This window comes from Saimiri boliviensis, chromosome X, assembly GCF_048565385.1.
Source record: "Saimiri boliviensis isolate mSaiBol1 chromosome X, mSaiBol1.pri, whole genome shotgun sequence".
NCBI classification, from domain to species: Eukaryota; Metazoa; Chordata; class Mammalia; order Primates; family Cebidae; genus Saimiri; species Saimiri boliviensis.
In genome coordinates, this window is record NC_133470.1 from 61,636,116 (window position 1) to 61,663,965 (window position 27,850).

The 27,850-nt window shown below is 36.2% G+C and overlaps 1 protein-coding gene across 7 annotated transcripts in view; it reads right to left on the reverse strand.

The window, feature by feature from the left end:
• Positions 1–27,850, reverse strand: part of PHKA1 (phosphorylase kinase regulatory subunit alpha 1) — a 140,466-nt gene that overhangs the window by 106,277 nt on the left and 6,339 nt on the right. For all 7 annotated transcript variants that reach the window (XM_003944452.4, XM_010332387.3, XM_003944451.4 and 4 more), the window contains exons 3-5: positions 25,107–25,154; positions 15,561–15,729; positions 4,135–4,217 (exon numbers count right to left, since the gene is read on the reverse strand). In XM_003944452.4, coding sequence (XP_003944501.1) covers positions 4,135–4,217; positions 15,561–15,729; positions 25,107–25,154 — 300 coding nt within the window. The remainder of the gene's footprint in view (positions 1–4,134; positions 4,218–15,560; positions 15,730–25,106; positions 25,155–27,850) is intronic.

Here is a 27,850-nt window from a genome sequence, read left to right on the forward strand (position 1 = left end):
GTTGGAGGATTACTTGAGCCCAGGATTTTGAGACCAGCCTGAGCAACATAGTAAGAGTCTGTCTCTACAAATTTGTTTTAATTAGCCAGGCATGATGATGCATGTCTGTAGTTCCAACTACTTGGGAGGATGAAGTGGAAAGATAGCTTGAGTCCTGGAGGTCAAAGCTGCAGTAAGCTATGACTGTGCCACTGCGTTCTAGCCTGGGCTACAAAGAGAGGTCCTGTCTCAAACAAAACAAAACACTCCCTTTTTGAACATTTCTTCACTTTTTGGCACTGAAAGATGCTCCAATCTTATCTCATATTTTCCCTGGCATAGCCCTGGAATCAACCACTTCCATTAGAAGCCCTGTTTATTTCATCAGAAAACGATAGTCAGAATCCAAGACTTGGACACTGGGTATGCTCATTATCACTGAGGTATCATTGCTTCTAGGCCCTCTCATTGAATGGAACTTGGAAACAGACATGTACACACATGTGTATGTGCATGTACACACACACACACACACACACACACACACACACACACACACCCTCCCACACACATCTGTATATCTACCTTTAATTACTTTTCATGCCAAATATCTGAGTTAAAGTGAAGTTTCAGGAAGGTAAGCCATATTTAACCCATGGCTGGCCTTATCTGTCCCAAAATCCAGCTCCATTCTAGTTTGTGCAGCAAAGGTTAGAGTTATGAGAATAAAGAAATATCATTAATTCTACTGTTATAATCATTGGATGTAATGGAGAGGCCAAAGAACCCTAACTTCTGCACTGAACCACAGCAGTCCTGTGGTATCAGAAGCAAAGCCATCAGTCAACAAATAATGTCTGCTTGCATAAAATTGTCTATGTTAGATTTGTGCTTCTGGTGAAAATGGAGTAACAGGTTCCAGACTTACCCTCCCACCTGCAACAACTAAAAAATTATTTATAACATAATGGTTTTCAATATAATGAAGATCTCACAGTTAAGGACAGTGATTTCTGAGAAAGGGCAGCAAATAGGATGACTCCAATGACTGTCCCAGCTTACTGTTGCAAGAGTTTCTAGGTCACAACAAAGGGAGGAGAAAACGAAACAGAGCCTGGCAGACTCCCTGAGTTGAGGAAATGGAGCTGAGAGTACAGAGACACCAAGGTAACCATAATTTGCAAGACAGATTAACAGAGAAGAGAGCTACACAGAGAGCCCCAGAAATCTGCAGAGGTTCACCCTCAAATATTCAGCAGAACAATGAAAAATGCATGTACGGGAGAAAGTACTTGAGGCTAGGGAAAGAACCACTGAAGATAATTAGAAGAAAAAAAATACTTAGTGCTCATACAGGACAAGAGATAGTGCCTGTTCCAACAAGCCAGACTATAAAACTTCATAATTCAGGGGCTTGGGGTAGAGTATTCAGAATGGTCTAACCTATGTAGTGGGGGATAATTAGCCCCATACTAGACATGACTCTGGACTCACATAACACATTTTAAAAGTAATAAAGGATTAAACTGTTTCAACTAGATTAACTAGGTCCCTGAACAAAGCTCAGGAATATTTACAGAAATACAACCATATCTAGGATGCAACAAGATTCATGATGTCTTTCATCCAGTAAAAAATTACTAGGCATACAAAGAAGCAGGAAAACATAGCCCATAATGAGACTAATTTGTCTGAAACCAACCTGGAACTGACACAGATGGTAGAATACTCAGACAAGGACATTAAAGCATGTATTATAACTGTATTCCACACATTCAGAAAGTTTAGTAGATACATGGAAGACAGAAAAATAGACTAAAATTCAACTTTTAGTGATAAAACTATATCTGAGCTGAAAAGTACATTGGGTGGGATTAGTGACAAATTAGACATTGCAAATAAAAAGATTAGTGAAATCGAAGGCATCATAATAGAAGCTATCCAAAATGGAACACGAAGGGAAAAAAGAATTTGAAAAACTAGACAGTACATCTGTGAGCTGTGGGACAACATAACACAGCCTAATACACATGTTACTGAATACCTGAAGGGAGTGGGGGCAACATAAAAACAATAAGAAGAAATTATTGCTGAAAACTTTTGATGAAAACTATATATGTACAGATCCATGGAGCTAAATAGACCCTAAACAGAAGAAATATGAAGGAAATTACACCAAGAGATATTATAATCAAAGTGATTAAAGTCAGTAATAAAAGAAACTTTTTTTTTTTTTTGAGACCGAGTTTCACTTCTGCTGCCCAGACTGGAGTGCAATGGTGTAATCTCAGCTCACCACAACCTCGGCCTCCCGAGTTCAAGCAATTTTGCTGCCTCGGCCTCCAGAGTAGCTGGGATTACAGGCATGTGCTACCATGCGTGGCTAATTTTGTATTTTTAGTAGAGACGGGGTTTCTCCACGTTGGTCAGGCTGGTCTTGAACTCCCAACCTCAGGTGATCCGCCCACCTCAGCCTCCCAATGTGCAGGAATGACAGGCATGAGCCACTGTGCCAGGTCATAAAAAAATTTTTTTTTAAAGCAGACAGTGGAGAAAGGCACATTTATGTAGAGGAACAAAGATAAGGTTGACAACAAATTTGTCAGAAACAATAAAGGCAAGAAGACAGTGGAGCAACATTTTTAAAGTACTGAAAGACAAAAATATCTGCCGTCATAAAATTTTACATCTAGTGAAAATATTTTTCAAATATGAAGATGAAATAAAGATTTCTTCAGGCTTACAAAAGCTGAAATAATTCATCACTAGAAGAATGATGAAATGTTAAAGGAAGTTTTTCAAGCAGAAGGAAATGATACCAGTTAGAAATCTGAATCTACATGAAGGGCAACATAGCGAAAACTTGTCTCTACAAAAAATACAAAAATTAACTGGGTGTGTTGGTGTGTGCCTGTAGTCCCAGCTACTCAGGAGTCTGAAGTGGGAGGATCACCTGAGCCTGGGAGTTTGAGGCTGCAGTGAGCCATGATCATGCCACTGTACTCCAGCCTGGGTGACAGACAAAAACAGAAACAGAAATGGAAACACAGCAAAGGGGCAGGCAGAGAAAATATCTTTGGTGGCATGTCTCCAGTATTGTCCTGGAGTAATTGACTGCATTTATATACTCAACGAATAATAATAACTTTTGTACTTTTATGGAGGTATAACTGATATACAAAAAACTGCACATATTTAAAGTGTACAACTTGATTAATTTTTATACATGTTTACATGCATGAAACTATGATCACAATAATGAATATTTGTAACATTTCCCAAAGTCTTCTCATGCTCTTCTGTAATTCATCTCTCCCTCTGCTCCTGTCTTGAGGCCATCATGGATCTGATTTCTGTTATATAGGTTTCTAGAATTTTATGTGAGTGGAATCATACATTCTGTACATTTTTTGTCTGACTTCTTTCACTGAGCATAATGACTTTGAGATTCACCTGCTGATGCATGAATCAACAGTTCATTCCTTTCTATTGATGAGTAGTATTCCATTTTATGGATATACCACAATTTGTTTATTCATTTACTTGCTGATAGATATATGGGTTATTTCCAGTTTGGGAGATTATGAATAAAGTTTCAATGAACAACAACAAAAAGCTGTCTATGTTAGACTGAAGAAGAAAAAACACATTCCTGTATAGTGTCTAACTTAATATTTTATAAAGAGATGTTAAATATATTGTAATTTAACAGAAATCTACCTCATATGGCAGTTGTAAGGAGAAATAACTTGTTTGTATTATAAACACTGGATCAACACCTACAGATATTAAAAACATGACTAAATTTTATTTCTACATAGCTACCTGACCCAGAATACAACCTAGCTATCTTGCTTTCAATACCTTATATCATTAAAATAAGACCACAATTTAGCCCAGATTGCCAAATACATACCATGATATATCACAAAGTTAGAAAGGAATGAAAGCATAGCATCTTGACCCTCTTGTCTCTGTAACCCTCTTGAGGAGAAGGCATAGGATGACAGGTCTTAGTAAAGAAAGAGGCTAAAGACAATTTCTGTTTAGGTCAGTTCACTATGAGCGGTAGCATTAAGAAAACAACTGAGTTGCCCTGTATTTCGAAAACAAAAACATCGTATGTCGAAAATCCATTCCGAAATGAGTACTTACAGCAGTTTTATATGCAGCTTCAATGTAAAACACAAGGTTCTGTATGAAGTTAACTTCATCCAGGCTGTGGATGATATGGAGTCCTAAGGAAAAAGGGAATAAAGATGCAGAGCTGGTAAATTATCACTATAAGCTTTATAGGCAGCCATAGTGACTAAGTGACCTCACTACTCCCAAATAATCCTATTCCTGCTTAGGAACAATGGAAAGCACTTTGATCTTAAACTACAAAAACAAGACCACAAACAAGTCCTAGGCTAGTCTCCAACTAAGTGAGATATGAGCATATTTCAACATGGAAGAATTTTAACTGTTGTTTACAGATTTTACCAAAAAATAAAATCTGATTCTATAGGTAACTAATTTATAATATGCTTAAATGTACAAACCTAAGCACTTGGGGAAAAAAAGACAAATATTTCAAAAATGAGCTGGAAGGGGTCTAAATATTAAGCAAGAAATAGATAAAATTATGATTTTAAGGAAGACTTAAATTGCATTTTTAAGTAAAAATGATAATTATTCTAAATATAAGCCATACAAATACATTATAGGTTATACACAGAGCGTTTTACACGAATTATCCATTTAATTTTTACCACAACCCTAAAAGGTAAGCACCTCTATTTTCTCCATGAGGCTTAAAGGAGTTAAAAATTTGTCTGAGGTCATGTAACTAACAAATAGTGGAACCAGGACCCAATTGACTGTCAATTTCAGTTTCATTTCAGAGAATGCTGAATGCAGTTTCATTAGGAGGTAAGATGCTATACTGCCTCCTCATATGTATAATATGATCCATTTTTGCTTAAAAACTCCTCTCTTTATGCCTCCACCCTCAAACATATAGAACTATAAAAATATATACCAGGAGGATGTTAGTTAATAGCAGTTATCTTTGGTGGTGAGATTCAAGGTAGTTTTATTTTATCTTTTCTGGACATCTTTGCAATTTTACAGTATTCTACAAGAAACAGTTGCTGCCTTTGTAATTTAAAAAGTTATATTAAAAAGCAAAATTATAATAAATCAGAAAATTGCAGGATATATTTCATAAAATTTTATACAAAATTACTAAATCCTGAGCACTAAAACTTTTTATACATGTAAAAATTACTAAGCAATTAACTTTTAATATACCTCTTTTATAACAATAAATATTACTGTGTACATATTATCTAAATACTTTGTTCAGACTACTTGTTTCTAAACTAAGAAATCATTTCAGAATTTAAAAATCAGGAAGCTAATTTTTCCTTTCCAGTCTCTACGACAAGCAGGAAGAAGTAGTGAACATCAGGCTAGCTATAGAGACTAAACTTTTAAGCCTCTCATATTTTTCTGGTGGAGGTTATTCTATCTAAACAAAAATTTTTTTATCCGCATTTGTCACAAAACAGATGTGTTGGTTTAATAGAAATGAGTACATGTGCCAGCTATGCAATAGTGTTATAGTCAGAAAAAAACAAGAATTTCCATTTTGCTCAACAGTGAGCATTTCTAGAGCAATTAGATCTAGGTGAATAAAGGTCCTTAAAAGGGCTTGAGAATAGAAAAGTCCTCTCACATTCTTAGAAGCATGATGTAAAATGATTGTCAAATGTTTCTTAACATCCGCTTTCAAATGAACTCCACTGTGAATGTCCTGAACACCCATTCCAGTTCAGAGAGAATTCTTAGAACTAACACACTCTTCACAAGTCAGTCCTTAGTAATACTCTTTTATGAAAAAAAATCAAACTGTACCAAGGGGTAATCAGTGGGTCTTCCTCCTCCTAACCAGAACATCACCTTTACCACTGCCAAATCTCTCTGGAAGAAACCTGTTTTACCAGTTTCTTCTGTATCCTTTCAGAGACATATGATGCATGTACAAACATTACACAAAGGGTAGTATTGTATATTACACTGATTTTGCTTTTTCATATATAAATAACTTGGAGATAATTTCAAATACATCTGTCTCAATTTTTTTAATGGCTACAGAACATTTCACTGAATGACTACTCATGTAACCATTTCCCTACTGAAGGCCATTTAGGTTCTATCAAATCTTTCTTTCATCACTACAATGTTGCAATGAGTATTTGTGTAAAGATATCTTTATGCACATGTGCCAGTATATCAGGGCAGATTCTTTGAATGGCCGACCCAAAGATTCATGCATATTATTTTCCAACGTTTTATTATGAACACTTTCAAACAAACAAAAAAATGAAAGAATTTTACAAAGGACCCCTGTATACTCACCCTCTGGATTCTACCATTAACATTTTAGTATACTTTGTTCATCACATATCTATCCATCTTCCGTTTTGATGCATTTCAGAGTAAGCTGCAAATATCAGTATACTTCCCTCTAAATACTTCATCATGTATATTAAATCTTGATAGTCATCTCCAAGTTATTCTTCAAAGAAATTCTACAGTTTATATATCAACACTGACTGCCTGTTTCCCTGCATCTTTGCAAACACAGGCTTTAATAAAAATTTTTAATATTTGTCTCACTTTAATGAATAACAAATAGAATCTCCTTGTAGTTTAATTTCCAGTTTTTTATTATGAGTAATGTTGTGAGTCTTTTCATATATTTATAAGCCACCTGTATTTCATATTTCTTTTCCTATGAACTGTTTGGTCATGTCCTTTAGATTTTTACTGAATTGCTGGTCTTCCTGACAGTCTTGGTATATGAATGGTCTTGCTATACATATGTTGGTATATTTATGGTCTTGGCATATATGTGTGTGTGTGTGTGTGTGTGTGTGTGTGTGTGTGTATTCATATATATGCCATCTGTATAACATTAAGCCTCATTCTCTCTCATTTTTAAAAACAACTTTATTAAGATGCATAAAAAGTATGCATAAGAAGTATATATTCGATGGTTTTTAGTGTATGCACAGTTGGTACAACCATCACCATCATCAATTTTAGAACATTTTCATCGCCTCAAAAAGAAATCCTGTACCCATTAGCAGTCACCATACATATGTATGTATGTACCAGAAAGACCAGCAATTCAATAGAAATCAGAGGCAGAGAGAAGGCAGAGGTATGAAACTGACCTTAGTCGTCTCTTAGATTTGTATCACAGCTATACCATACAAATGCCACATATTTCTACCACTTATGTCCTTTTGCTCATAACCTCCATTTAAATGGTCTTCCCCTCCTTTCCATATGTTGCCATCTTATTGTTCTTTCAAAGCCCAGCTCAAATGCTATCTTCTCTGCGATGTTGTCATTGATTCCCCTCTTCTGTGGTTCACACAAACATATTGTGTGTGTGTGTATTTGTTTAGCATTAAACATTTTTTAAAACTTTTCTTTTGTCTATTATTGGTATTTTAACAAATATTAAGGAAATTAGTCTCTTGCACATCATAAGTGTTACAAGTATTTTTGCTAGTTTGTTTGAATTTTGACTTTGTAGTATTTTTTATTATCAGAAACTTTTATAAAATAATTTTATCCTGTGAATGTTTCTAAAACTTTTATGGGTTTACGTTTCACATCTAAATCTTCGATCTATTAACAGATATTTTAAATCATGGAACTGTTTAACTTTATAATTAAAAAGAACTATATCATTGGTATCAAATGATATAGATTGCAAACTCCTCCTGATCCATGGCTCTGTCAAAATAGCACCCATAGAACAGGGAAGCTGCAGAAGCAAAGTGTATTTTTTCTTTTAGCAGTAATAACATTAACTTCTTGGAAAGAGGAGGGAAAAGAGAAGGGATGATAGTGACACGGGACATCAGCTTCATGGCTTTATCTTGTCATTTTTGTGTGCCAATGTGATCGAGCAGACAGAGAAGGCAAAAGTGTGAAACTAGTCTTATTCATCTCTTAGACTTGTATCACAGCTATACCATACAAATGCCACACATTTCTACCATTTATATCCCTTTGCTCATTATATTCTACATTTAAATGGCCTTCTTCTCTCCACATCTTGAAATCCTACTGTTTTTTCAAGGCTCAACTCAAACGCTATCTCCTCTGTGAAGCTATCACTGATTCTCCTCTTGTGATTCACAGAATTTTATTTTTCTCACTTTTATTCACTTATTTTTTTACTCTGTGTACTTGAATTTTAAGGAAAGAACTATATCTTATTTATATCTGCATCTTCTAAAAGTATCTCATATAGCCACTAAAAGTATCTCACATAGTATTATGAATGGTATTAAACACTATTGAACAGTAGATGTTTGAAAATTTATTAAGTGATTTTAAACACTTCTGTTAACCACAGGAAAGGGACCAGTCTCTTGAGGCAAGGTCATGAATGCAGGACCTCTGGATCCTGTCCCTCCTGTAGAACCAAGACACTGCTTGTTGAACAAAGAATGCAGAGGTGAGTACACATAAAATGAGATAGGGCTGGATTAGACCAAAGGTAACAGCACTATATAAATCATACTAAGGCATACAGGGCTCCAGAAATGGAGCTGAATCAGTGGTCTATTGCACTTATATTTTGCACTCATCTGTATAACATTAAGCCTCTTTCTCTCATTTTTAGAAACAACATTATAGAGATAAATAAAAAGTATGCAGAATAAGTATATATTCAATGGTTTTTAGTGTATGCAGTTGTGCGACCATCACTACAATCAATTTTAGAACATTTTCATCACTCCAAAAAGAAATCCTGTACCCCTTAGCAGTCACTCCCCATTTCCCTTATATAGTTGCCCCCCAGCCTAAGTAATCACTAATCTACTTCCTGTCTCTATGATTTGCCTTAATTGACATTCACATAAATATAATCATACAATATGTGGTCTTTTATGTCTGGGTATTTTCAGTTAGCATAATATTTTTAAGGTTTGTCAGTGTTGTGGCATATAACAGTAATTCATTTTTTATTGCCCAAAATATTCCATCTTCAGAGGTAGCAGTAACATAAAAAAAAGTAAAAAAAAAATTCCATTGAGCAGACGTATCATTTTATTTATTCAATTATCAGTTGATAAACATTTGGGTTATTTTTGTTTATGGCTATCATAAGTAATGCTGCTATAAACATTCATGTATAAGCTTTTGAGTAAACATATGTTTTCATTTCTCTTGGGTATATATCTACTTAGGCATGAAACTGCTAGATCATATGGTAACTCTAAAGCCTTTTAAGGAACTACCAGACTGTTTTCCAAAGCAGCTGCACCATTTTATATTTCCACCAGCAGTGTATGAGGGTTCCAATTCTTCCACATCCTCAGCAACACTTATTATCTGCCTTTTTGATTACATTCATCCTGATGGGTGTGAAATGGTATCTCATTGTGGTTTGGGCCTGCCTGCATTTCTTTTGAAAAGTGATCTTCAGTATCCTTTCATGCACTTATTGGTTATCTGAACATCTTTTTTTGAGAAATGTCAATTCAGATTCTTTGACCCTTTTTAATTAGGTTATTTATTTTTTGTATTAAGTTCTGTTCTTTATTTTAGATACAAGTAGCTTATCAGATATATGATTTGCAAATATTTTCTTCTATACTATTGGCTGCTTTATTACTTTCCTGATGGGGTCCTTTGAAACATAAAAGTTCTTAATTTTGATACATTTCAGTTTATCTATTTTTTTCTTTAGTAGCTTATGCCTTTGGTGCCATATCTAAGAGGCTTCTTCCTAACCCAATGCCAGAAACATTACTTCTATATTTTTCTCTAAGTGTTTGTTGTGTACTGAATTGTGTCCTCCCCCCAGAAATTCGTATGCTGAAGCCCTAACCCCTAATATGACTACATTTGGAGATACAGATTTCAAGGAGATAATTAAGAAGATAAATGAGGTCATGAGGGTGACCCTAACCTAATAGGGCTGCTGTCCTTATAAAAAGAGGAAGCACATCAGGAGTGCACGCTCCAGAAAAGGCCATGTAAGAACACAGGGAGGGTCAGGGAGGGTAGCCATCTGCAAGCCAAGATGAGAGGCCTCACCAGAAACCAACCCTGCCAGCCTTGATCTTGGACTTCCAGCCTCCAGAAATGTGAGAAAATAAATTTCTGTTGTTTAAGCCACCCATTATGTGATATTTTGTTGTAGCAGAATAATACAGTGTTTTATAGTTTTCCCTCTTACATTTAGGTCTACAATTTATTTTGAGCTTTTTTTTTTTTAAATTTACTTTTTTTTTCTTTCTCTTTTTTTGAGATGGAGTCTCATTCTGTCGCCCAGGCTGGAATGCAATGGTATAATCTCAGCTCACTGCGACCTGTGCCTCTTGAGTTCAAGCAATTCTCCTGCTTCAGCCTCTGGAGTAGCTGGAATTACAGTCGCACGCCACCACACCCAGCTAAGTTTTGTATTTTTAGTAGAGACGGACGGGGTTAAGCCATGTTGGCCAGGCTGGTCTGTAACTCCTGACCTCAAGTGATCCTCCTGCCTTGGCCTCCCAAAGTGCTGGGATTACAGGCATGAGCCACCACTCCTGGCCTTGAGTTAATTGTTATATATGGTGTGAAGAGGTCCAATTTCATTATTTTGTGTGTGGACATACAGTTGTCTCAGCACCATTTGTTGAAGAGACTCTTCTTTCCCCATTGAATTATCTTGGCATCCCTGTCAAAAATCAACTTAGCATAATGTGATGGGTTATTTCTAACCCCTCAACTGTATTCCAAAGAACTACATGTCTATATTTATTTCAGTACCTGTACTGTTTTAATTAATGTAGCTTTGTAGTAAGTTTTGAAATTGGGAAGTTTGAGTCCTCCAACTTTCTTCTATTTTAAGATTGTTTTAGCTATTCTGGGTCCTTTAAATTTCCGTATAAATTTTAGAATCAGCCTGTCAATTTCTGCAAAGTCAGTTGATACTGAATCTGTAGATCAATTTGGGAAATGTTGCCACCCTAACAATAAATCTTCTGATTCTTGAGTATAGATGTCTTTCCATTTATTCAGAACCTTACTTTCTTTCAACAATGTTTTGTATTTTTCAAAGTACAAATTTTATACTTATTTTGTTACATTTATTCCTCATTGTTTCATTTTTGATCCTAAGTATTATTTTTAAATTTCATTTTGGATTATTCATTGCTACTGTTTAGAAATATAATTCATTTTTGCATATTTAACTTGTACCTTGTTACCTTGCTGAACTTCGTTTATTCTAGATTTTTAGTGAATTTCTTTGGATTTCTCTACATAAGAACGCATTGTCTGCAAATGGAGATAATTATACTCCTTCCTTATTTGATGCCTTTTATTTCTTTTTACTGTCTATTTGCCCTCGCTAAACTGCCAGTACAATTTTAGATACTGGTGGCAAGAGTTGATGTCCTTGTCTTCTTCTGATCTAACGGGAAAAGCATTCATTCTTTCACCATCAAGTGTCATGTCAGCTGTGGATTTTCAAAGATGCCCTTTATCAGGCTGAGAAAATTATCTTCTATTCCTTATTTGGTAAGTATTTATCATGATAAGGTGATGGATTTGCCAAATGTTTTTCTGTGTCTACTGAGACAATCATATACATTTGTGCTTTATTCCATTGACATGATGTATTACATTAATTAATTTTCAGATAAGAAAACAGCCTTGCATTCCTGGAAAAAATATAGCTTTGGTCAAGGTATATAAACTTGTTAATATATTGCTGGATTCAGTTAACTAGTATTTTGTTTATTTTTATATCTATATTCATAAGAGATACTCATCTATAATTTTACTTTGTTGTTATATCTTTGGTTTTAGCATCAGAGTAATAGCCTCACAGAATGAGGTTGCAAGTGCTACCTCTTCTATTTTTGGAAGTGTTTGTAAAGAATTGGTGTTCACTCTTCTTTAAATATTTGGTAGATTTATCAGCAAAGCTATCTGCACTTGGGCTTTTCTTTGTGGAAACTTTTTATATTACTAATTCTCTTTCATTGTAGTAAGTCTACTCAGATTTCCTTTGCTTCTTGAGTCAGATTCAGTAGTTTGTGTCTTTCAGGAAATTTTCCCATCTCATCAAAATTATCTAATTTGTTGGTAACTAGTTGCCCATAATATTCTCTTTTAGTTCTTTATATTTTTATAAGGTTGTAGTGATGTCCCCTCTTTTATTCCTAATTTTAGTAATTTGAGTGTTCTCTCTTTTTCTCTCGGTCAATGTGGCTAAAGATTTGTCAATTTTGTTGATCTTTTTAAAGAATGAATTTTTGTTTTTCCATTCTGTTTTGTTAATTTCTGCTGTAATGTTTATTACTTCATCCTTTCTGTTTGCTTTGGGTTTAGTTTGCTCTACTTTTCCAGTGCCTTAAGGCAGAAGGTTAGCTTACTGATTTTTCTTTTTCTTTTTTCTTTCTTTCTTTCTTTCTTTTTTTTTTTTTTTTTTGAGACAGAGTTTCATTCTTGTTGCTCAGGCTGGAATGCAATGGCATGATCTCGGCTCACTGCAACCTCTGCCTCCCAGGTTCAAGTGATTCTCCTGCCTCAGCCTCCCGAGTAGCTGGGATTACAGGCATTCATCACCACGCCTGGCTAATTTTGTATTTTTAGTAGGGATGGGGTTTCTCCATGTTGGTCAGGCTGGTCTCGAACTCCTGACCTCAGGTGATCCGCCCACCTCGGCCCCCAAAAGTGCTGGGATTACAGGCATGAGTCCCTGCGCCCGGTCTCCTTTTCTTTTTTTTTTTTTTCTTTTCATATTGGTGTTTACAGCTATAAACTTCCCTATAAGCACTGTTTTTTCTGCTTCCTATAAGTTTTGGTATGTTGTGTTCTCTTTTTAATTTAGCTCAAAGTATTTTCTAATTTTCCTTGTGATTCTTATTTGACTCATTGGTCATTTAGGTGTATATTACTTAATTTCCATATATTTGTGAGTTTCCTAAATTTCTCTCTATTCTTAATTCCATTTTGGTCATAGAATATAGTTTGTATGATTTTTAAATCTTTCAAATTTATTGAGGCTAGTTTTATGGTATACCATATAATCTATCCTGAAAAATGTTCCATGTGCCATTGAGCTAGCATATGGTTTAGCTTTTTGCTCTTATTGAGCTACTAGGATCCTCCTAATTGCTTAGATCCAAAATCTCCATTGTTTTTTGAGATTGCCTTTAGGCTTTAATTTTTCCACGCTCTGTTCCAAAGCAAGTCAATTCCTTTGGGAAAAGCTGCAGAGCTTTGTGTCTTTACAGCCTGTGTCTTTCCCCAGCAAAATTCTTATGCCAATGCTCCAGAGCTAGTGGTGAGAACAGTGGCCCACTTCTTTTGGAGTGACACTCCTGCTTTACAAATTGAGTGCTGGGAAGGGATAGTAGCCTTTTTGATGTTCTTAGTTTGCCCCTCCCAGAGTAGAACCTCCACCTCCTGAAGTGGGCCAAGGTTAATCAGAGCAGACCATTCTCACTCTGCCTTTGCCTGGGGAGAAGGGGAACTCCAGGCCTGTCAGCTATTCTTGCCTGAACTAGTTTCTGCAACATGGAGCTGGAGAGGATGAGAAACAAACGATCACAACCTACCTCCCTAAGGGAGGTACAGTACCCCTAAACTGGGGACTAGCTGGGGAGATTGTGCTCTTGGCTGTACCTGTCTTCAATATTGCTTCTGCTGTGCTGAGGTGGGGTGGAGGAGGGAGTATATTGAGATTCAAATGCTACATTCTCTCCCTGCTTTTGCCAACACTTAGTAGATTTCCTGGAGTAAATGTTTCTCTACTTGCTCTATGTGCTTCAGACAATTTCCAAGAATGTAAGTGATTTTTAAAAATTAATTTTCAACATTTATGGTTGTTTTGCTGGGGGAGGTTCAATGGAGCTCCTCATGCCCCCATTCTATAAGTTGCAGCCAGGTTCTGTCTAAGCCTCTCTTTTAATCAAGGTTGAGATTTGTTAAGTATTCAAAAATGTGTAGAGCATTGCTAAATACTCTATGAAGATCTTGCATACTACCACTTATATCTCACATATGCCCTTTCATTCTCAAGGCAACTGCCTTACATAAATTCTATATCAATCTTGCCTTAGAGCATTTTACTAATCTCCTGACAAGTTTGCCATCTTAGTCTTCTTCCCTATCCAATCTATCTTCCTGCTACCGAAGTGAATCATCTGAAACTTCCTTGATTATTTACCTTGAATGACTCTCTACTGATTACAGACTAAACTCCAAACTATATAGCATGGTACACAGGCCGTCAAACAGCTAGCCCCAACTTTCTAGTTTCATATTTTTGTCATTTTTCCAGATACATTTTATGTTCTAGCCATAGAAGATATCCAGCCTTAACCTTGATGGCCAGTGCCTTTCAAATTTCCATGTTATATTGATGCTATTCCCATCCCTTCTCTGATTTGTAAATTTCTACTTATTCCTCAAAGGCCTGATCAAATAATATCTGCTTTATTCCAAGTACCTATCAAAGTCAGCTGATTGAGCTGAAAATCAAATGTTAAGTCAGAAATCAATAAACATTTGTTGAATGAATGGATATGTCTCCTATAAGCCTCTTTGATACATTTCTGCTTCCATTCCGGGCTCAAAATGAAAAACCACAAGAGATATTCAGACATTGTTGCTTTGCAGACAAAACTCCAGAGTCAATATTAAAATAATATTAGAAATGGAGCAATAGCTGTCATTCTATTTAAATAAATTACATCTAAAAATATATTTAATCAGGGAGAAACCTCCCCTACAAAAGGAGGGCATATCTAGGTAGCCAGTTCATACTTTTGAGAAAAGGCTATTCAGCTTCTGAGATGTGTGTTCTAGAGGAAATAAAGGAAAGGTTTATCATCAAATATTTATTTCTATTAAAAAAGGAGAAGAAGAGTATTTTGAAGGAATTCCTACCTTGGATACCCTTAGTACCAAGGAGCTCTATAACCAGATTGGAAGATAAAGAAATTAAATGTCAAAAATGTGGTATTTTGAGAAGTACCTTAATTTAGGAAACTCTGGCAAAGGTCCCATTATTTTTCTAAACTAAGTATAATTGGATACATTGCCCTCCCCCAATTTAGGAGAAATAAAAGGAAATTAAGTTGTTTCTTACACTTCCCTTTCTCAGGTAGAGCATCCAAAGTTAATAATAGAATCATCTGAAAAGGATATATTATTCAATAATAAAAAAATTGGATTCTGATTCCTAAGTTAATTTTATTCATGCAATTTAGATGCCTATAGACAGATGCCTTGTTTATAATATATTCATAAAGAGTAGCATAAAGTAGATGATTCAATTTATATTTATACTAATTGGCAGGATTGTCAATGTACTGCATGAGAACAAGCAATAAACCCTAGCCCTTCTTTGCCATCTCATGATATCTGAGGGTTAAAAAATAATAAAAAGTACCTGTCTCAAGAAGATCTACCCCAGACTTACTGGTTCTCGATTTAAAAGAATATTAGTTAGTACCACAGACTCCATGCTCAGGGGCTCCCAGCACTTCTCTCCTTGTACTGACCTGAGGCCGTCATTTGGGCTAAGAAGAGCAGGTACACAGAGGTAGCATCCAACTGCAGATGTCCCCATTGATCATCACCCACTACAGTGGCACAGGTTTTGGTGTTGTACTTGGCATGGAGGCTATCCTTAGTACTCTGACTATGTTTGAAGGATTCTACTTTATCCACCTGAAAAGAACAGCAACATTAAAAGAAGGATATACTGAAAAATCAACCTGTATGCTATACTTCTGTAGCACTCTAACATACATTATTGCAATGTGAAGATACATTATCTTCAGGCAATTGTAAATATTTAAAATACACTGTAACCCCATTTTCCCTACACCAGTACAACTGGAAAGTCTGTTGTTTTTCAATTTAGTGATTTAATTAGAAAATAATATCAAATAGTAAAAAACAGCTCTTTTCTATTCATTGCCTCTTGTTCACTCTTCATATGGTTGCTTTGCCACACTGTAGATATAAACTGAGATTCAGAGTGCTTGAGTGAGCACGGCTTAGTAAAAGATAACTGAGTGAGAAAAGATACATTTGTTCCTGAAACTGAGGTAGAAATTTTGAAGGAAATTCGAATAAGAGGATATATTTTGAAGGAGTAATGAAAAAAGCTGCTGAGAGAGGGACAGAGAGATGGAGTAATGGTATGACAGTGTGAAAGGAAAGTATCTTGGGCCACTTCAAGCTGGAAACAGCTCAGGGCAAATCTGCCTAGCATTCTATTCAAAGTCATCCTTCTGCTCACAGATAGATGCATATTCTGATTGCCTCCTTTGGGAAGACTTATCAGAAACAAAGAATGCAACCATCTGTCTCTCACCTACCTGTGACCTGGAAGCCCCCAGTTGGGGGGGCTTGCTTTGATTGATTGATGTCTCAAGTCTCCCAAAAATGTATAAAACCAAGCTGTGCCCCAACCACCTTGGGCACAAGTCCTCAGGACCTCCTGAGGGTATGTCACGGGCATGTCTTCAACCCTGGCAAGATAAACTTTCTAAATTAACTGAGACCTGTCTCAGATTTTCAGGGTTCGCATTTTGGTAACCTCAGGGTGGGGGTGGATTCTGAGTGGAGATGACTCTCACCTTTGACAAATCTCATGTTGGTGCTTGGTACCAGCATGGGCTAACTTTACGGCTCAAACCAACAGGGCAATTTACTGAGGCCTGAGAGCACCCCCTCCACAGAATCCCTGATCTCCCAAAATTTGGTCGACATCTAAAGTTTATTTTGCTGTTATAACTCCTCTTCTTTGGAGTCTTCCTTGCTTTCAACACAAGGAAAGCAAGTTTTCCTGCTTCCATGGTGACAGAAGGCAGATAACTCCTTTACGGAGTTTGAGCTAGCTTCCAACAGGGAAGATGAGTTTTGTTTTTCCTGTTTCTAGGACACTAGAGAGCAGTCTACAGCCTGAGACCCATCACTAGTTAAGAACCTGGTTTGGGATTCTGTCTAGGAAATTATTTTTAAACGACTAAAGTTAGCATGAACAACTAGCTGGTGTTAAATTCCACTTACACTTAAGAGTGCTCAGAAATCGCATAATTTATGTGATCATTGTTAGTTTAGCAGCATTTTGTCCTAGCTAAAATATGGTAATAAGATTTTAAAAGATTTTTTTTAAAGGAGCTCAATGGTTAAAAGTCAGCTTAATTAAAAGGTTAACATCCAAGATGCGTGTGTGTATGTGTGCATGTGGGCATGTTTGTATTTAAAAATCGTTCATGTTTTTTTTTTTTCTCTCCTAAGACCTTGTCTTTTTTTTTTTTTTTTTGAGCAAAAGTTCTTTTTTTTTTTTTTTTCTCAGTTGACCGAATTGTTTTCACCTGATTTTTTTGACTAAAATAGTTATTGCAACAGAGGCTACTCTTGGGTTTTTAAGGAAGACACTCAGAAATGTCTTTGCTAAGTACGCTGTAAAAGCATCTCCCTCTAGTTCTGTACCACCAGATCTTTTTCTTTGTATTTTTGATGTAAATTTTGCTATTTGATTTTCACCTGAGCTGTTTCCTTTAATGTGCAAATTTAAGGCTATTTAGCTGACATATGCATAGGGTTGTGAAACAAGTTATTGAGAATCTGAAGGTCTAAGAAAAGAATAAATCTATAAAATGTGCTTCCATTGGCATGCCTAATATTTCTTTATATGTATTTATCTGTTGTGTACATAGTATTTCACTACAAAAATACGTAAAAAAGATCTAATTAATTGGCTTAAATAAAAATAAAAGTGCTTAAATCAGATACTAAAACAGAATAGTCAAATGCTTTTTCAAGTTTATGTAACTTAAGTAAAATCTTTAATAAATAAGCTAGTTTTAAAATTATTTGATAAAGTAATACTAGAAATGTCTTAAGATTTGCCAGTATACATTCTTTTGTTTTGCATTTATTAATCAAGCAATTTCATACTTATCCCTGACAAATACTTTAAAGTGTCAAAATTTGGCATGAGGTTACAAACTATAACCCAACCCAAAACAGAATGATTCTTTGCTTGTATAATTTTTAATAAATAAGACATTAATACAGGCTTAATGAAAATAGCTATATCATGAGTTTAGTAAGAGTACCATAACTTCTAATCCTGTGGCTTTAGGCAGTATGCACAGACAATAGGAGGTTTTTTTTGGGAAAGGACTGTTATTGTCTTTGTTTGAAAGCTAATCTATAAGTTAAATTCCTCCCAAAGTTAGTTTAGCCCATGCCCAGGAATGAACAAGGACAGCTTAGGGCTTAGAGCAAGGTGGAGTCAGTTAGGTCAAATTTTTTTTCCACTGTCTCAGTTATAACTTATAATGGCAGTTTCATAACTTTAAATCATGACTATCATAGTTTTCACAAATAATCTGGGTAAAACAATTAAAATAGGTAAATATAATGCGATAGGTACTTACAGAAAAACTGGTCATAATTTAGAATATAACGTTATGTTAAATAATCGATATTTCATTATTTGGGTATTTTCCAATAAATATATATTGTAGGAAAACATTCTTGGTAAAAAATAATAGGTGAACAAGTTTTGTCCAATTCAAAGCTTATTTAAAGGTTATGTATAAAACAAGGTAAAAAGAACCAAGAAACAAAAGGAGATGTAAAGAAAGTTATAAGAAAAAGGTTTCTTTTTGTGGTAAGAAAGCTTAAAGAGAAACAATTTTATATGAGAAATAATCTTACATGGTAAATTTTAGTCCTAAAATAAAATGACTGTTTAAGAAGAAGGGATGTTCAGGACAAACCAAAAAGTCCAAATATTATTATTAAGTTTTGGTCTGCTTAGGAAAAAAACAGATTAAAAATTTTTTTTAAACTAAGGTTATTATACCAATGTATCTTCCTGTATGTACTTTTAAAGTCCTTGTGACATTGAGTTAGAGGGCTCTAAATCCTAGGTCTAAAAAGGACATCAAGTCCTGCTAAATCTTAAGCGCTGAGAGGAATTAAAGCCTCATCTTCAGGCCCTATAGAAGATGCCAATCAAAATAAACCACATTCCTGAAACACAGGGGAAAAAAAAAATTAAAGGGCACATGAGACTGTAAGGGCCAATTTTTAAAGATAAAATAAGTTCAGTTTCTCTATAAATTAATCATTAGTGTCAAAGGCACACTGATACAAAACCAGTATACAGACGCCTGTGTCAGATTAACAAGTTTTTTTTTTTTTTTTTTTTTTTTTTGAGAGGGAGTTTCGCTCGTTACCCAGGCTGGAGTGCAATGGCGCGATCTCGGCTCACCGCAACCTCTGACTCCTGGGTTCAGGCAATTCTCCTGCCTCAGCCTCCTGGGTAGCTGGGATTACAGGCACGTGCCACCATGCCCAGCTAATTTTTTGTATTTTTAGTAGAGATGGGGTTTCACCATGTTGACCAGGATGGTCTCGATCTCTTGACCTCGTGTTCCACCGCCTCGGCCTCCCAAAGTGCTGGGATTACAGGCTTGAGCCACCGCGCCCGGCCAACAAGTTTTTCTTAAAGCATTAACCAACTCCTTAATAAAGGTTATAAAAGGCTTATGGAAGTTATATTTTATAATCAAGGTTAAACTTTACAGATTATTTACAAAAATTTTGAAAAACAAATGTAATTGGCTTCATGCTGTTTTTATTTGGGCTTCTTGTTTAGAAAATTAAGTCTCTTCTCTCAAAAAATGAAGGTTTTCCTCTTTTTTTGAAGTCCTTGAATTATTACTTTGGTTAAACAATGACCTGTAATACTATTTGGTAATATCAAGCATTTTAAACCATTTATATTTGACAAACTTTCCAAAATCAAATTATAAATTATGCCTTTTTCTAACCTGATTAATCCTTCAAGACATTAGGTTCTCTGAAGTCCAAAAATGACATAATTTGGCTTATTTGCTATAAAAAATTATACAGGAAGCATTGTCAAATATGAAATGGTGTTTGGTTTTCTGTGGGCTGTATTTTTATAAATACTTTATTGGTACATGTTCCAAAATTATGTGAAACTCTTGAAATTCTGATATAATGTTGTGTACATTATCAGTAATAATCTTTTTTTTTTTTTTTTTTTTTTTTTTGAGACGGAGTTTCACTCTTGTTACCCAGGCTGGAGTGCAATGGCACGATCTCAGCTCACCGCAACCTCCACCTCCTGGGTTCAGGCAGTTCTCCTGCCTCAGCCTCCTGAGTAGCTGGGATTACAGGCACGTGCCACCATGCCCAGCTAATGTTTTGTATTTTTAGTAGAGACGGGGTTTCACAATGTTGACCAGGATGGTCTCGATCTCTTGACCTCGTGATCCACCCGCCTCGGCCTCCCAAAGTGCTGGGATTACAGGCTTGAGCCACCGCGCCCGGCCACTATCAGTAATAATCTTAATTGTTATGTGCCACAAAGGTAACAAATTTCTTTGTCTTTTGCCTATGGCTCCCTTAAAACTTTTTTTTCATCCATGGGAAATTGTTGTCTTGTTTTGGTCCTCTTTAGAACATGGTTTTATAATCAGCTATAAAATTCCAACAGGTGCTCTTAAATGCAGGTTTCTGATTAACTCTGGAGACTGTGACATCAGAATAGAGGAAAAACTTATAGGACTCATGGAGAGCTAAAATGTTCATCAGTATCAAGCAGAACAGGAAATAACTGCATGGATTGAACTAATTTTTCTGACTTTTTGCTTAAAATTTTTGCTGATCTTTTGTTTTCAGTCTTAAAGCTTTTCTTTTGAGCATTGACAGCTTTTAACAACTTAGTATACTCCCATGAACAAGATTTGGAGCATACCAAATTCTACCTGAATTTCTGCAGAATTTGGAAACTGTGAATATTCTTAACGTACAGCAATACAGTTATTTGCATAAGCACAATATGAATCTGTTTTCATTTGTAACAGGACATAATTGGAGAAACTGGTAATTTTACCAAGGCTTTGACTGGAATGGTGTGCTTTCCTTTAAGGAATCCAACTTGACTTATGGAGCCAATGAAGCCCTTGGAACAAGGAACAACTGGCCTCATATTTCGTTTACACAGTCCATACATAGGGTTTCTGATCTTCGACAAGTAAAGAATGTCACTTTCCAACAGGCACAGAAGCCCCAGGTTTATCTTTGAATCTCAAGAGGAGAAGAAATTCAGCAGGCTCATAGATATTTGATGGCATAAATTCATGGCTGGGCTTGGCTTTCAAAAAATCTTATCTGAGATTCTTCCTATGGAACAAGTTCCATCAAAGCCCATTTAAAAGCCTATGTAAAAAATAATTATTCTTGCTGACTGTATACAAATAATTAGGCCAAGTATAATAAGCAAACCAGTCCTACCATGATTTGTCCTTAGCAAAAGGAGAAACGGGAGAAAGAATTACGCTTCAAAATGATAGTACATGCATTGTTAGATTCTAGTCTTGCCTTATTTTTTTTCAATTTTTATTATTTTTCACAGTTTGGGCAGAATTCTAACTTTTCTTGGCTACAAGTCTTCAAAATAATGTTTTCAATTTTTTTCCTTCTCTTTTTTCCCCCATTTTTCCTAATTTGGAGTCACTGAAAACTCAGCTGTGCTTTCTTACAACCCTGGGAACTGAAGTCAGACAACTTAAACTTCAGAAAAAAATAACAGTAACCAGCTGGACATGTTGGCTTACACCTCTAATCCCAGCACTTTGGGAAACCGAGGTTGGTGGATCACTTGAGGTAAGGAGTTTGAGACCATTCTAGCCAACATGGTGAAACCCCATCTCTACTCAAAACATACAAAAATTAGCCAGGCGTGGTGGCACACATCTGTAATCCCAGCTATTCAGGAGGCTGAGGCAGGAGAATTGCTTGAACCTGGGAGGCAGAGGTTGCAGTGCGCCAAGATCACACCATTGCACTCCAGCCTGGGTGACAGAGAGACTCCATATCAAAACAAACAAACAAACAAAACAAAACAAAACAAAACAAAACCCCAGTAACCTATTTACATTCATAAGCCACTTTCATACCTGCCTAATAATGAATGGACTTCAGAGTAATGTTGCCTATATTGATTTTTCCAGGATTGTTGTTTCGGTTGTTGTTTTTTCTCCCTTCCTCCTCACTATTTTCTCTTCACAGAACAGGAGACTTCACAACCTGCTAAAAAAGAGCTTTAGGGACCTACCTATCTAGAAATAAACTGTCCTAGCCATAGAGATCAGATGAAACCTGAGAACAGAGACTCATTTTCTTGTAAAAGGCTTTCTCCAAAAGATTTTTTAAAAAGAAAAGAGGGAAAGTGTGAAAGGAAAATACCTTGGGCCCCTTCAAGCAGGGAACTGCTCAGGGCAAATCTGCCTAGGATTCTATTCAAAGTCATCCCTCTGCTCAAAGAAATAGATGCATATTCTGATTGCCTCCTTTGGAAAGACTTACCAGAAACTCAATGCAACCATCTGTCTCTCCCCTACCTGTGACCTGGAAGCCCCTAGTGGAGGGAGGCCTTGCTTTCAGTAGTCTCAGCCTTTCTGGATGGAACTAATATATAATATACTTCTTACATATATTGATTGATGCCTCATGTCTCCTGAAAATGTATAAAACCGAATTGTGCCCCAACTACCCTGGGCACATGTCTTCAGGACCTCCTGAGGCTGTGTCATGGGCATGTCCTCAAACTTGGCAAAATAAACTTTCTAAATTAACTGAGATCTATATCAGATTTCCTGGGTTCACAACAGAAAGCTGAAACTAGAAGTCAGAAGGCAAATATTGCGTAAAGGACAACTGAAAGACTTAGTTCCTAAAATTTAGTTTTGATTATTAATCCCTCTGATGTATGACAGTAACAGTTGTACCTTAAATTTGGTTCCTGAAATTAGTGACCTTAAACCTAATTGGTAAGGTAGAAAGTTCAAATATTGGCCAGGCAAAGCCTGGCGCTTTGGGAGGCCGAGGCAGGAGGATCTCTTGATCCCAGGAGTTTGAGACCAGCCTGGGCAACATAGTGAGATTCCATCCCTACAAAAAAAAAAAAATGAAAATAATTAGCAAAGCATGGTGGTGCACACCTGTAGCCCCAGGGATGCAGGAGGCTGAGGTGGGAGGATCACTTGAGCCCAGAGGCCAAGGCTGCAGTGAGTGAGCTAGGATCATACCACTGCACTCCAGCCTGAGCAACAAAATAAGACCCTATCTAAAAAAAAGAGCAAATATCTAAAATATAAAATAAAGTAGCAACTATTTTCTATCTATCATATATTTCTATGTACTACTTTCTATCTACTATATATTTCTTTCTACTATAGACTACTGTGCATGTAGGCAGTCACTTTATCAATCTGGGCCTCAATTTCTTCTTCTAATAAAACATAATATTGCTCTCTAGAAAAACCAGGTCAGATTCAATATGGGTAATATACTTTAAGATCTCTTAAGATAAAACAATTTTTTTTATTTTTTTTATTGCATTTTAGGTTTTGGGGTACATGTGAAGAACATGCAAGATTGTTGCATAGGTACACACATGGCAGTGTGGTTTTCTGCCTTCCGTCCCCTTGCCTGTATCTGTCATTTCTCCTCATGCTATCTCTTCCCATCCCCCCACCCCCCTGTCCCTCGCCCATTTCCCCTCAATGGACCCCAGTGTGTAGTGCTCCCCTCCCTGTGTCCATGTGTTCTTATTGTTCAACACCCGCCTATGAGTGAGAATATGCAGTGTTTGATTTTCTGCTCTTGTGTCAGTTTGCTGAGAATGATGGTTTCCAGGTTCATCCATGTCCCTACAAAGGACGTGAACTCATCGTTTTTGATGGCTGGATAGGGAAGATGTGGTACATATACACCATGGAATAAAACAATTTTTTTAAAGTAAAAACACTTTTGTATGCAAAAATATCACAAACAAGCCTCAAAAATAAATGATAGACTGCTAAAAAATTCACAGTACGTATGACAAAGGACTAATGTCTATAATGTATAAGAACTCTTAAACAAGCAAGAAAGAACCTAGAAGATAGACAAAGGACTTAGCAGACAATCTGTGAGGGAATGCCAATTTTCAGTCTATACATAAACTTCACTGGAGGTCAGGAAAATTCAAATTACTGCAAGGAGATACAAAGTCAAGGTTTCTTATCTCCAATCCTAAAATCTAAAACACTTTGAAAAGGTTTTTCACCTAAGTTTTGCATAAAAATTCATTTGTTGGCAACAACAGATTCAAATTAAATCTATATTCCACTTCGTATGAAAATGCATGTTTCCCTACAGAGGTATTAATGTTTCTGATTATAGAGTGCTGTCTTAGACCCACAGAAAGCATAAAATAATGTAAGGTGTATATATAGCATACACCATATACTTTAAGGTTGGCAGGTATATGCACTATACTGCCTTTTTAAAATCTGAAAAACTTTAAATTCTAAAGTGCCTCAAGGGTTTCAAATGAGAGAGAGAGAGAGAGAGTGTGTGTGTGTGTGTGTGTGTGTGTGTGTGTGTGTATTTATTTGTTTTTGAGACTGGGTCTCACTCTGCCACCCAGGCTGGAGTGCAGTGGTACCATCTTGGCTCACTTGACCTCCTTGCAGCCTTGACCTCCTGGACTCAAGTGATCCTCCCTCCTCACCCCCACCACCCCCAAGTAGCTGAGACTACAGGAGCGCACCACCATGCCCGGCTAATTTTTATATTTTTTGTAGAGACACATTTTGCCATCTTGCCCAGGCTGTTCTTGAACTCCTGGACTCAAGCAATCCACCCACCTTGGCCTCCCAGAATGCTGAGATTATAGGCAAGAGCCACCAGTGCCTGACCAAATCAGCATTTTTAGATCTGTATCATCTTTACCCAACATACACAATTGCATATATAGTAATGATGAAACACATTAAAAATCATTTGTAGAGGGAGAAAAAAGACTAGGAGGAAACCAGTTATAATTAGGTTATGAGATTATGGCTGACATTTTCCCTCTCTAATTTTCCAAATTTTCTAAAATTAATGTGTACTATTTGTGAAACCGAAAAAAATATAAGCTATAAACATTACCTAAGGGGTAGAGACACTATTACAATGTGCTTTTATTAGAGAGGAGGGTGTTACCAATACCATACCTGTCTGATCATGCAGTGTAGCAGTCCTCTCATCAGCTTCACTACACTCTGCAGAAATAAATGGAAACAAGACAGTTATAAACATCCCCAGATACAGGAACACTTACTCAGCAACTGCAGTTAGTACATGACCTTTTGAGAACAAGTAATCCTATCCTGTGTTCCTATTTACATGGCATTTACTTTATAGATACACAGAAGAGCAGATTACAGCTAAAAGTGGAATCAAAAGCTATACTTTATAATCCCTTCAAGTCAAAAAAATCATCCAAGCTCCAACAGGTTTATGTAAAAAATAAGCCAACCATCCTATTAGAGGACATTCCACCTCGAGAAAGGGGTAAGTCAGCTTAAAAATCATAAGGCTCTGAGGATACTGTAAAATACATCCTATGGCTAGAAAGACTTCACTACAACACTGCTTTTATATTTTCTAAACTAGCCAAGACTTATCTTCAAGTGTCCACAGAAATATTTATCTGGACATATCCCCTAAAGAATAAAGTGAATTTCAATTAAGAATATGAAGGGGATTTGTTCATATGACTCAACCTTTTTTCCTTGAAAAAAAGTCTTAAGTTCTTTTCAGGTCATCACCACTTCTCTTACTAGGGAGTGACAATTTAAAGTAGTTTGTTTTCCAGTCATAAAATCTCAAAATTCTGATCACCAACTATATACTACATGACACTAAAGGGCCCATCAATTGTGGCATGGGTAGGCAATACATTTTGGAGGAACATAGTACTGAAGAGCTTCTCTATTTCTCTAAAAAACTTTCTGTTTCACAGTCCAAAAGAAATCCAACCAGGTTACTCCAGGGTATGCTGGCTCAGAGGTAACTTCAGGACACCTCTGAAAACTAATCTACCTGGAAGCCACATGATTCTGTTATTTCGTCAAAACATATTCAAATGGGACTACAAGCAATAGTCATGATAAGGATAAGTACCTATTAAGTTCCAACTCTTTGTGAAGCTTTTTATTGAGAAAAAAATAAAAATAAAAACGGTTTCCATGGGAGAGTCCCCTTTCTTAAGTAATTTCTGTCTATAAATGGTCCCCTCCCCTTACAGATCAAAAGAAGAAATTTTTAAAAGACACAGAATAGGCAATGCATGATTTTGTCACATTTTAAAGCCTGAAACATTTATTATAAAGCAAGGAAACTTATTATAACCCTTACAAGAAGACATCTATATGACTTTGACCCTAATGAAAGAGTCCATCTCTTTAATATACCCTGTTACAGAAAGAATTTAATGCAATCTCTTCTATGGGGAAACTATTCAGTTCTGATACATGTCACCACATACTCAAAGTTTCTACCATATTCCGTCTTTTCTAACAGTCAATGAATTAGAATGAGAAACAGAGGGAGGGGCTTGAATAGTCTTGTCTTTAAATCAATGCCCCAAAGGAATTTATTAAAGAAAACATATTGATGGCCTCTTATCAACCAATATAGAACTCAGCATTCATACTATTCTGTAAGAATCATGGGCTCACTTCATTGGCTTCTTCACCATTTTACTGCCTTAGTCACTTTTTCTCTTGCAAATCCATCAGCTCTCTTTACCATCCAGCCCCACTGCTTCCAACTAAATTTTCTTTAAACAGCAAACCTGGGGAATCAAGGACTCAGTGGAGGGTCTCAATTAGTGGCCATTATCAGTCATTTTTACCCTCAAGTTCTAACTTCCAAGGTAAGATAAAATTAGTAGGAAGCATGGGGAGGTAGGAATGATGGGAGGTATGTGTATTTTGTGTTCCCCAAACCAACTGTTTTCTGATCCAGGTGTGCTAGATGGCATGAATTATACATGTACATTCATACACCAGGGCTTCTACCCACACCGAGTGACTCTCCCTCTTGCCTATTCTTCTTGAGGACATCAATCAATCAATCAATCAATCTATCTCTGTGAACTGACTTTATAGGAATATATAACTACGCAACCATATCTGTGTATTTCTTTCTCTCCCCCCCACCAGGTATATGTCCAATCAGTTATTTATTGAACCTCTATCAGGTTTTGTAGAACATGAGGACAAGGGAAATGTGACAGATATGTTTAAAAAGCTAAGCTACAGCATAGTCTACCCAGCATTTCCTGATTGTCCTTTAAAACCCAACTCCTCTGTGAAGTCTTCCTTGCCTTGTTCCAGAGAAATTTAGACATTCCCACCTCTATGTGTACCCACAGAGCTTAGTAGTTATCTCAAATACATACAGTACCTATAGTACCTATTTTAATATACTGTAACTACTTTTTAATGTTATCTGTTTCCTCCATCAGAAAATGACCTCCCCGAGAAAAAAGGGGCAGAGGCCAGGTTCAGAAAAAGACTTTAAGTATTTAAATGGACTAAGTAAGTTGGATTAAAAAACTAACTCATGTCTGCAAGTAACTCTCAAACGGCTTATCAAAAAATCATATATATGTCTGTGTGTGTGTGTGTGTGTGTGTGTGTGTGTGTGTGTGCATGTGCAGGGGTGGGTATGCAAATATGACAAAGTATTGACAACCAGCAATTTAGATAGGGTATAAGCAAATATATTTATTTTACTATTCTTGCAACTTTCCTGTAAGTTTGAAATTTTCCATAATAAAAAGTAGAGGGTTACATATAAATATTTTGTCCCATTTTCTTTTTAACACCTATTATAGGGCCTGGCACGTGAGGATTACACAGTCATCTCTTAAATTAAAAAAAATGAAGATGTTGAATGGCACAGATAA